General features: G+C 38.2%; 1 protein-coding gene across 2 annotated transcripts in view; it reads right to left on the minus strand.

The window, feature by feature from the left end:
• plekhm3 (pleckstrin homology domain containing, family M, member 3) overlaps positions 1–12,706 on the minus strand; it is a 39,139-nt gene that overhangs the window by 16,227 nt on the left and 10,206 nt on the right. For both annotated transcript variants that reach the window (XM_079882464.1, XM_079882465.1), the window contains exons 4-5: positions 5,983–6,128; positions 5,633–5,826 (exon numbers count right to left, since the gene is read on the minus strand). In XM_079882464.1, coding sequence (XP_079738590.1) covers positions 5,633–5,826; positions 5,983–6,128 — 340 coding nt within the window. The remainder of the gene's footprint in view (positions 1–5,632; positions 5,827–5,982; positions 6,129–12,706) is intronic.

The raw sequence follows: 12,706 nt of genomic DNA on the forward strand, positions 1-12,706 counted from the left end.
GTAGGGTTGGTAAACGAGATCCATTAAAAAAAAAAAAGCAACCAAATGAAAACACCACTGCTAAATCTATAGTGCAAAGTATACAGCATCAGCCACTAACGCACCTTTTGAGTGAGGTTTTACCTGCAAAGCTCTTTACTAGCTGGCCTCCGTTACACACAAACAGTGTAGTTTGACTGCAACCAGCAAAAACCAGTGTAGTTTGATTCCAACACAAATGACTCTCAAAATCATGATCCAGTTCTTTTTAGTAAATCAAATAGAGCATGTTTGATTCCCAAACAAATGACTCTTATAAACCATTTTTTTTTTTTAGTGATTTAAAAACAAAGTGAAAAATGCATGAGTTGGTTCTTTAGTCAATTAACACATACAGCTAAATGCCTCTAAAAAGTCATAATGGGACCATTGAGGAAGTGGAATCGACAAGAAGAATCCTAAAGCAGAATTTTTATATTTTGATGATAAAGAATTTTCCACTGAAGTGTTTACAGATCACTCTTGACAGATTTGCGGCCTTAGAGAGGTATGAGCGCCTAATAAAGGGTCTGGAAACCACAGAGCTCAAAGCTTTACATACCCACAAATCTGTGCAACAAGTGTGGTATTACTGAACATCTTTGGAAGGCTGACAAACAAAAGATATTGCATTGACAAGATTCCATGTTCTAATGCGCTATCTTCTGTATGACAAGATGAAATCCTAACTTAATCCCTGCGGATGTGTTGTTACACTGATTCGCCTGCCATTGTCAAGCTTGTTCAAGTCAGGACAGTGTTTGAAAAGAAACCTGCGTCTCTCTGGGTGTTCATTTACCTCTGGTCATGGTGACAGTCTATTTTCTGCTTTCTATATCCCCCAGCATAAATTAATCTCTGCTCATGGCAGAGCTTCATGTCTGAATCTTTTGTCATTTCTCAGGGTAAATACATTCAAGTGTTTGCAGTGCTGGTAACCAGACGATATATGACTTCTTGTCATACAAAAGACAACCAAATCCAGACACCGGAATCAGAGGGTGAGTGGCAAGCACATTATAAGCAAGAGGCTATATGTTGATTTTGCTGTTTTCCCTTGACCGCCTATGGATAGATAATCTTTAATGGGAGAGAAACTGTGATTATGAAGTAACCTGTGATTGGTCAAAAGTAGATGAACAAGAAAAGTCAGCAGGCACCATATTTAAGTAAACAGGCTTCTTATAGATGTTATTTAGAGAATTAGTATTCAAGTATTCAAACAAGTGGAAAGACAGCATTCCATGGAATAAAATGATAAAGGTACGAAACAACATAAGAAACTTTGTTTCCAGTTAAGAATTATAGTTCTTTAATGGTTCCGTTAACAATTTTTTTTTTTTTTTACTTTTGAGAGATAAATGTTTAGAAAAATGAAATATGACTAATAATGAATTTTGAAAGGTGGTATTAATACAATTCAATAATTCACCTTGTAAAAGACATATTAGACAACAGCACTAAACAAAAAACACACTACACATCTGTTCAAAAATTATATTTCAAATAAATGCTGTTCTTTTGAACTTTCGGTTCAAAGAATCCTGAAAAATAATGAATCACAGTTTCCACTAAATATGAAGCATCACACCTGTTTTCAACATTGATAATAATAAGAAAAGTTTCTTAAGCAACAGATCAGCATATTAGAATGATTTCTGAAAGACACTGAGCTCTGGAGCTGGAGCAATGGCTGTTTAAAATATATAATTACAGTTATAGTCATTTAAAATTGTAATAATACATCAGAATTAATGCTTTTATTATTGAAATGAATTTTTGATCATATATATGCAGCCTGGGTGAGCATAAGAGACTTCTTTCAAAACATTAGAAAACACATGTATGTGTCTGATTCACCAAAAAGAACTGGGCTGCGTCCGAAATCGCATACTCTCGAGTAGGTACTCATTTTGAATAAGTAATTACTTCACGACTGCTAAAAAAGTATGTTTTATACAGTACGAGTGTGTGTAATGTAAGTAATCTGGACGTACTACATCCGCCATGTTGTCATTATCATGTGACCTAACAGTGTCAGTTGCATCGCTTCACTGTCATTCATAAATCCTGTCCTGTGGCCTCATGGTATAATAAAGTGTTCATCGTATGCACATTTCAGAGTCTCGCCGGAAGTAGTAAGTCATCCGGGCACTTTTTGCCTACTCTTTTATGAGTATAGTGAATTCCGAAATACTTATTTTGTCTCATACTGTTTTTCGCCTACTATATAGTAAGGGAAGTATGCGATTTTGGATGCAGCCCTGGTTTATAGGAGTCATTAACTCAGGAATCGATTAGACTACACTGACTGTCCTGTGTGGTTTTGATCCACTTCTAAAGATTTTTAAAGAATTTCTCAAGAATCAGACAATACCAATTGCACTGTATGCTTATGGTTCACTAAAAAGATCTAGCTCATAATAGTCATTCGCTTGGAAAATGGACTATATTGGTCGTGTTGTATGTTTCACACTGTGGATCCAGTAGCAGTGTTGCAGTGCCCCTGAATAGTAGAGCAAATCAAAACTGGTTCTTATTTCCCAAGCCTAGACACGAGGGAGAACTATTGAAAGGTAAAGACTAAGGTAGTAAGCGTGTGTGTGTGTGGATGCCCCTGCAGTTCAATGAGGTGCATTAGGTGTGGACTGTGACAGATCTCCCCCTTCTCTCAATGGCTTAGTGTAAACACTTGTGGGCCTTTTCACAACCGCTGATGAGTCTCCGGGCTGGGCGATGAATGGCTAAGGTAATATTTTAGCGCCACCGCCCTCATCAATCCTACACTGTTTGGAGAAGTGGAGCATTAGCCTGATGCCTGCTAATAGCCTGGCCATAAACACTAGCCCTCTAGCGCTGCCTCCTGCTAGGGTCACCACTGCTACACCCCGTAAACACAGCGGCCAGATAAAGTCACCGCTCGGTGGGCAGCTGGGACCGCTCCAAGAAGATGAACCTCGGAGAGGATATTCAGTTCAAGCTGAGGTTCCCTTTTGCAAGAGCCCTCACGTCTGCACTTCAAACGGCCATCCTGTTTCTACGTCACCATGGAGTTCAAAGGAGCGAATACATAGGAAAGGGTACTGGCCCATTCAATAATTCAGTGATTCAAAACAACAAACAGCGTTCTGAACATGTAGCTAAGAGTGCATTAGCAACAGCATTAAGTCAACATTTGAAGTTTTTTTTTTTATGAACGTTTTTGTTTTGCCATACTTGATTTCAATAGGGAAAAGAAAGAATAAGATGGAAATTAGTTTACCACAAAAAGAGCTCTATGTCTATCTGAGGATGTGTTTCATGGGCACTAGGAGAAATAAACTGCAGTTTCCTCTATTTTTCCACACAAAAATAAAGCTTTGGTGATCATTTGCACACCGTGATGTTATAAACTTTCTTTGACTTTCTTCTGTGGAACGCAAAAGAAGATATTTTGAAGAATGTCTCAGCGTTTCATATATAATATATATTAATAAAGATTGCGATGCAGGCTTATAAGAACCACACTAAAGTAAATGATCGCAAAATTTAGTCGATTTTTGGGTGAAACATCTAAACTTCCACTTAACCCTAATTTCAGTAAACAGTTATCTTTTTCTGATGATTAATTGTTAGTATAAAAGGAGCGGAGTCATTCGTTGGGGAAACGCTGGTGGTAGCTTTCCATTGTGTGATATTTCATCACAGAGCTGTACATGCTTTCGTCTCCTATGGTGTGAATGTTTAAGGCCTCTTAGCGCAATCTCATGGTCTCCACACTGACCCTAGTAAGAGCACAAAGCATTCATCACATAGACAAGCCTTTTAGTGCTGAAACCTTTGCATAAACACAGCTCCTTCACATTCCTGCTGAACATGGACCTTAGAAATCCACGAAAGATCTGCTTATTCCCAAAAACCCAAATGCATTCCTTGAAATAGCATTACAAATTCACACTTTGTCAGTGCTACATGCTAAATACATGTCTATGTTACGATGAATCTCTCTCTATTTTGCATAGAGTAACAAACCAGATGCTACCAGCAGCAGTCAACCACTATTTTATGTGCCTTGGAAGATTCTACAAATATTTATCACAGTAATGTAGCCTACATCAAATGATTAATGAAGATGCTATTGTCATGAAAAAAGTAGCTATTACAAGTAGGTGTTTATTATTCAAAAATAGGATAATGTCCTGTTTGAAACAAATTATGTTTTTCCACAATATATATTTACTTCTATCTTACAAATCTGGAAACAGAGAGAGGAAAATCTCAGTGTGTATCCCTGCAAGGCTAAATCAAACACTGTTATCAGAATCACTGGACTACTACAAGCAGGGAATATTTATACACTCATGCACTGATATCAATGAAGTATTTATGAACTTAATCTTATCTTCCTGACTTTATAACTCCAACTGTTTTGATGTCACTAACAACAATATAATCTTTTGTGTTGGTTCTTAACAAGAAAAAAGAAAAAAACACCATATAGGCATAGATGAAACAACCAATCACTTCTACAGTCTCCACAGCGAGTTTTGCTCTTGCTCCATGGTCATGTGTTTTATATAAAAATTAGTCACAATAATTAGCCTTTGCACATTTTATTTCATTTGCATATGATTCGAGTTATTGCAACAACATTTTCAATAGGCGAGAATCTCAGTTTCACGGGAGCATAAACGTTCATAGATCACTGAACCTGTCATTTTTTAAGCAGAAGTTGTGCCATTAAACTCTCACCTTGACACTTTCCCAGACGACCTACAAGAAAACATTTATTTAAAAACTGCAGCAAATTACTGTTTGTTTAAAGGAAACTAAGAAACGCTACTCCAGTTGTGGTCAACCAATCTCAATAAGGCCAAAAAATAAAATAAAATAAAACAAGCTTATTATATATTTTAGGAAGTTTATTTATACAGCACATTTCATACACAGTGGTAAATTCAAAGTGCTTTACAATTTTTTTAATTAAAAATATCATAAGAATTAAAAATGTAAGAAATAAAAATGTATAAATGTATTTAAAATGTATTAAAAACAAAATAAAAGTGATTGTTTAGTTTAAAAAGTTAAAAGTTTTAAAGGTTTTTTAAATAAATATGTAATATTTATAATGCAGCAATTTTTAGTACATGACTCATTGAATTGTGTGATATCAATAGTCACACTGGCAACAGAAACATCCTTATTGGTTGATCACTATACACTCTTAAAAATAAAGATTTATTTGCATTGATGGTTCCATAAACAACCTTTAACATAACACTGCATAAAAGGTTCTTAAGAATGGAAAAAGATTATTTGATTAATAAAATGTTCTTTACACTTAGAAATTTTACTTTCAATAACTGTTCACTGAAAGGTTCTTTGGGGAACCAAAAATGGCTTCTATGTCATCGCTACATAAACCCCCTTTTGTGCAGTAATTGCCATTTTCAATAATCTGCTGTTTCGGTACCCACAGAGTTAATAAAGCAAAACGGGGTTGGTAAACAAAACGTTGATTCAAACAACAAAAGACGGTCCATGTCAGATGTGTATTATCAAAATATACCATTTTGTAACTGTTTTACTCTTACTTTCCCTATCTTTCCACTTCCAGCTATCTGGCATAGCTCACCTGCGGCGGAGGTCTTCTGCCACTGTGGCCCGACAGCTGAAGAGGTAGGCCCTGAGAGACTGGAGCTGCTGTCTCAGTTTGAGAACGGCCGCCAGCGCCTCGCAATGCTCATACAGACACAGGTTCAACTGCTGGACGTCTAACAATGGCTCCTCATAAACAAACTCCAGAAACTCCTTCGCTTGTTTCGACACCTGAACCACAATGTCAACAATGTTGTTACTTGTAATCACTTTTAGCTTTTGTTAGATGTCTTGAGCTGATTTCTAAACTCAAATGCACCATGGAAACGTATAGAATTATTAACGATATTGAAGATATGCATTGGGTAAATAGGTCTGTACACATACCTTGTGTTTATTAGTGTCCCAATTGTGCAGTAGACGAGCAGGTATGAGGAAGAGGTTGTCCTGGTGACAACTTGGGCAATAGTACCAGCCACTGTAAGAGCAAACTTTAGCTTTGCCCCGTGACAGACCCACTGGCCTCTGACATCCTGAATGGAAAAACAAAGCAACAATAAAAAAGAGGAACCTCAAACAACACACAAATCAAACCTGGGACGGGAGAGATCAAGTCTGGGTTAATGAAAATGTTAATGACTACCTAATCTACTGATGAGGGCACGACCCTGTTAAAATCTGACAATCATTAGTGGAAGGTGATCAATCTGTTTGGCTAATGTGCTGATATGTCAAGGTTTACGACACAACCCTGGATAAACACAGATAAATATTACAGATAATCCAGAAATTTAAAAAGATTTATACAACACAAAAGCCAACGACTGAGTCACTGATTAAACCAAAACTAAAAAGGTGGTTTTACCTGTCCAGACACAACAGAAAGAATCCAAATGCTTCTTAGTTGTGAACAGGCACAAATACTGAGCACATTTAATGCGAGATATCTCCTGAAAGTACTTTGCTTTGTCTTTTAAATGTCTTGTTCAAGTTGTCTTCAAACAGTCAGGCGGCACTCTACCAAAGGGCTTATGCCGAAGGAACCAAAACAGGTGATTGTGAACATGGCAGGTGTCCCTTATCCAAGCCATCTTGGAGAACCAGAGCCGGGACAGTGTGGACGTTCAAAGAATAAAAAGAGAGAATGAAAGGAACAGGCACAGACGGATATGGACAATCTTTTCAGTGGAGCGTAGCGTCAGCTATACACTTCATAGGGAGAAGAAATGTGGACAAGATGGGAGGTAGGATAGAGAGGACAAAAACAAGTCAGAAAACACAGTCTCTAAAAGAAGGAGGCAGAATGTTATCGCTACACATATCTGTAGAGGGAGACACTGATTACGGTGTTTACAGGCAATGCTGTAGGTCTATTTTTGAAGCATTGTTAGCCGACTGAAAAGGACCAAGCCGAAAACAGTGATAGTACGTGTATCTCTGACTGTAAGCAGAATTACATCATTACCACCAGATTCAAAAGAGTCAGTTCACTCATAAATAGCAATTCTGTTATCATTTACTCAGCCTCATGTTATTCCAGACCTGTAATAGGTCCTTTCCTCGGTGGAGCTCAAAAGGAGATGTTTAGCAGAATGCTCATACAGTTATTTCTATTAAAAATAACAGTGGATGGGTACACATGCTGTAGTAGAGCTTCAAAACCACAAAATAACTAAAATACCTCACATAAGAGTGAACATTAACAAGTGAAACAATTTTTTTGTATGTGTTGTTTTATGTGAATTACTTTAGTCATTTTGTGGTTTTGTGGAATAGTAATATATACTACCATATAAATAATATGATGAAGACATTACGCATGCCACTTAAACATTGTTGCACTGCCCTAAGAAATTTTAAAGAGAACGGTGTTAGCCGTTTTTGATGCATAATAAAAAAATACAAATAAAAAAAGACTGGGCAAAAATTATTCTGTGAAATGTTATTCTGTGACTCTTGACTTGCACAATACGTTGCCAAGAAATACAGCCATATTGGACCAAGAAAAGAAAATTCACTCTATTCCATTTCCAAACCCATACGTAATGGGTTGTTCTAGCTGAGGTTAGGCGCTAGCATCATGCGCTGCACTGTGCTGCCAATGTAAACTTGAGGTTTTTAGGGGCAGGGACCCCAGACTATAAAAAGTCAGAGGTGGTGTCCCCCATGCCACAGCTGATGGGCGCCTGATATTTGGGCTGAACCACAGACCAAGCAGCAGGGTGTCGTGTGTCAGAGCTGCCTTGTAATCAGCATACATGCAGAGAGTAAACCCACAAATACCACCCTTTTCCAAAAATAGCACATCGTTGTACAGCGCTCATGCTACGGAGACTATTATTAAGAGAGAGCTAGTTGAGGCTGGGCTTTACAGCAAAAGGAAAACAAAAATTGTGCAAAAATTAAAGGAGAAGCAGTGACTCAAAACTTGTCGACAATGTTTCTGTGCATTACACCGGCTTCCAAAGCATAGTTTCTGTATAACCTCATGGAATAATCAGCAGCTAACAGCTCACGTCACATGCTGTGGAATAAAAAAAAAGAAGAGAATATATGGATAATGTTTAAATTCGAGCTAGTAGTCAAGCTATAGCCTTCATCTTCCCACAATATGTAAAATTTAACTGAATATAAAAAATAAAATACAAACCGTGCATCAGCCAATTGTAGTCTGACAGTAGAGCATATATGCTGGTCAAAGCAAAGCTACAATAGGTATGTTAGCCCGACTTATGCAAATATTACTTTGATTAAGCCCAAAGTATAAGTCGGTTTTTATGTGTATGATATTTCAGTAACACTTTACAATAAGGTTTCATTAGTTAACTACTTTAGTTAACATGAACTCTACAGTATTTATTAATCTTCCTTCATTTTAATTATTGTTAACATTTACTAATACATTATTAAAATCAAAAGATGTAATTGTTAACATTACTTAATGTAGTGTGAACTAAAATGAACAATGAACAACTGTATTTTCATTAACCAACATTAACAAAGATTAATACATACTGTAACAAATGTATTGCTTATTGTTAGATCATGTTAGTTACTAATGTTAACAAATGAGACAAATGTTACAGATTTTTCTAATCAGCTCACACATGCGCTTTGTAGCGCAGACACTGAACAAGGACTTTCTAGTGCTATCTTTCACGCGCTATTAAATGGAGTCTACTTGTGCGTTTGGCTGTACACATACGCTAAGTGCTAGTATCCAAACTACAGTTGCTTTGGGCTTTACTGTGACATTTAAAAAAAAAAATCATCACATATTAGACATACTAAAACTGATCTTTTATTGCATGTAAACAGTGCCAACACAATTATTAACATGTCCAGCTTTCTAGCAAACTGTCTGATCCATTTACACCAAGCCTGTTAGGCTAAAGAGATTCTGGACAGTGGCCAGAGAGCATGTAACTTCTGAGAAGGAGTTGGCCGCTTGGTAACCGCAGGCTCTGTGTATTGTGGACATCACAGTCTGTGCCAGTAAAACACAGCCCCACGCATGAGTTCCCACATACATTCGAACACACAAGGTGCCAGTTTACACGGCACAGCCAGACAGACAGTACAGAATATATCCCCAAGTACGCCATTCTGGGTACAGTGATGTCTGTGGACATAAAAAAAACAGGGCCAATTGAAGCCTATGATACATTCTAGCAGGTTGGAACTGCGGCCCTGAAGCACACATGTGGCGCTTGTTCAATTACATGAATTGAATACGGTTCTCAACATTTCTCAAACTCATAGCCAAGCATAAGTGGAGGGGAACGGCAAGTTCTTTGCACAAAAAAGAGGGGCCAACCTGAGACTGTGGGAAAGACAGAGAGCCATGCCAAACAAGAGTCGTTTGATGTGTTCAATGCATGACTGTCCGCAAGATTCCCCTCTTTCATTTTCAGCAGCACCCTGTTGTCCTAAAACGACAACTATCTGCAGGGAAAAAAAGAGGTGAAGTGGGGTGCTCTGAGGTCCCACTTGCACAATGGTTTTCTAGTAGAATAAACGTGACAGATCTGGAGGAGGTGTTCGGTCCTTCAGCGCGAGAAAGGTCTTGCTGTTTTCTAGCTGCAAAGGCTGTGACTCGCGCCACTTTCAAGCAGCCCGCCGAGTTCCATGGGACAAGAACTCCAGGGTGGGACTTTGTAGCTCGATAAGCGTGAAAGAAGACAAGGCCCCAGCTTTGATGTCCCCTATTCAAACTGACATCCACTTCAAAAAAACAAACAAAAAGATGGCATAAGGTTGTGCGTGCGCAAGTGTGCTCACACATGTGTTTGCTTGAGACAGATGCACTGCCCATCTTTTTGATGTAAACAGCAGTCCGTTGGACACTATTCTCTCCACCTGACCCTGCACTCCCTCTATTCCCAACTACAGCTGGATCTTCCCATTTGATCTGCTGTCCTTATTCGCGCTACAGGATACTTTAGTGGAAATGTGTGGAAAAAAGCCCAAGCTGGGTTCAAGCAAACTATGTGATTTGGCTTGAGAAAAAGTGTGTGTGTGTGTGTGTGTGTGTGTTTGAGAAAGGAAGGTAAGAGGACGGGTCTCTTTTTCTGCTTCAAAAGGATGACATGCATGACCCTCTTAAACAAAGTCCCGTTATTCTGTCTGCCGATTGAATGGAGTTTGCTCATTGATTGTATATCAGCAGTGTTTTGACAGGAGATGAGCTAGAGTGAACTGGACAACCTGGGTTGGTCGCAACACATACTGACACTCATTTAATGAACAATCCAATAAAGCACTTAAGGAAAAATAAAAACTTTGATTATCACAATGATATATTACTTATACACACTACCATTTAAAATTACGAGGTCAGAGAGATTTTGTTTTGTGACCCTGAAGACTTAAGCAATGGCTGCTGAAATTTCTTTGCTAAAAAATAAAATAAAAAATTCCATGAAATGAATAAAATTGATAAAATATCTTAAACTAGAAAAGAGTTAGAATTTCAGAATTTACGATGTATTGCAATAATGAAAGAAACAAAATATAGTAATCAGTATCCATACTATCAGAACAAATATTCACACCTCTGGTCAACCACTTAATATTCATTTTCTGAAGAGAAGGAACAATGACTGATTTTTAAAGTATATTACCACATTAGACATGTAGCATCTGCTCTTCCTTCTTGGGACAAGAAAGAACCAAAATCTTAACAGAAACAACAGATGGTATAAGTTTGAAATGTATTCAAATAAAGGCAGGGATGAGTATTCCTTCTTTTCTATTGTTGCATTTCAATAGTTCTTCTCCTCTTTAGGATCTTCAAGTCATCTTTAAGTAATGTGAATGCATCACAACCCCTTTCAATAACCCCCACATAGGACTTGGGTTAGCTGGCAGAACCTTTCATGGATGCGGGGCCAAGAGGTATTGCGAAGTGAACAAATGACAGAGAACTAAACAGAGGATAATAAAAGACTGCAACAGTAATGAGACAAAACTCCAACCTCACAATGAACCCTCATAATGAAGAGCCACTACCACATCCAATCATCAACCCAGACCGGGTACGTTGTCTTTTGAATTTACCCTGCATTGGATGAGTCCGTTCTCTCCCACACTAGATCCAATCCTATTAGGGCACATACAGATAGAACACATTCTTGAATTTGAGAAAAAACTATAGGATGGAATAGGCAGTAGAACACAGGAGTCTCAAGGCCCATTTCTTAAACACGCTACAACCAACATTCAAGATACTTAATGCAACCAATATTTTCTGATTGGCCCATCATTTTAAAACCAATGCTGCTTTGATGTGACTAATCTGGTCCATTTTGCAACTGTTTCTGGCCAAGAATAGACTGAAAGGTAGCCCACATAGATAGGACAGGCCCTTCCGACTGACATGTCACATAAATCACAGTTTTTGTTTTGTTTTTGTGTGACAATTTGGGTGCAGCTATGGTTAAGGTTAACATTTGCGAAAGATGCCAAAAAACGAGGTGTATTTAGAGTGTAGTTCTACCTCGGAAACAATCTTTTAAACAATTTAAAATTACAAACACACATTGCAAATGTCAAAAGTAATATAGTGTTGATAAAGCAAAGAAAAAGTGCAAGCATCTGTTTGGGGGAAATAAAATAAAACGAAAAAAGTCTTAAAAGTGTGCGTTTTTGTGTGACAAACATATACGTACAAGAGAGGAAGAACAAAGACCGAGAGAGAGAGAGAGAGAGAGAGAGAGAGAGAGAGAGAGAGAGAGAGAGAGAGAGAGAGAGAGAGAGAGAGAGAGAGAGAGAGAGAGAGAGAGAGAGAGAGAGAGAGAGAAAGAGAGAGAGAGAGAAAGAGAAAGAGAGAGAGAAAGAGAGAGAGAGAAAGAGAAAGAGAAAGAGAAAGAGAAAGAGAGAGAGAGAGAGAGGGGGGGGGGGGGGGGGCTGCTGAGTGCATGGACGTACCCAGCTGTTCTGTTCTTTTTAGGCTGACACGTCCCATTCAAAAAAATCTCTTTCGTGGCCCTGAATCAAACAATTAGCTTCCGCACAGAACGCAGAATCCAGGGAGCCTTTGATTCTAAAAGGGGATTTTTTCCACTTTATATGGGCCAATTATCGTCAGGTGCCTGCTGTCCTTGTTCAGTGAGGCTTTCAAATATCCCGCATTAAAAAGCTGGTTGTTACAACCACAGAGGAAAGCGATTAATTTATATCCACTTCAAGGGGGGAAATTTCACACCAGAAAAAGAACGACAGAGAGACTACAATATGACATAACTGTAAGGCCACTAAAGCAAAGCCACAGACATCAACATAATCAAACAGTATTTGGACTGGAGAGATGACGCTCAAATTACAGACCAGGGTTGGCTTTGTATAAAGGTTGCATGCTTGTGTGAATGACCATATCATTTGGCATATGTTGAAAAATGAGTGAGTGGAACATCTATTTCTTGAACTTGCTGAATCATTTGACTCATGGAGAAAGGCTGAAGTTCATACAGTCAGGGCCTTTTCGAAAGGCAAAATTCAAAGTTAAGGAGTCGATATGAGCTGGCAGCATTAGACCTGTGTTGTCAGATCCAGATCTAAGAATAGAAAAGGTGACATTGCAAAAAGAGCAATATAACACAATGATCACGAT

Source organism: Squalius cephalus, assembly GCF_949319135.1.
Source record: "Squalius cephalus genome assembly, chromosome: 9".
Lineage (NCBI taxonomy): Eukaryota > Metazoa > Chordata > Actinopteri > Cypriniformes > Leuciscidae > Squalius > Squalius cephalus.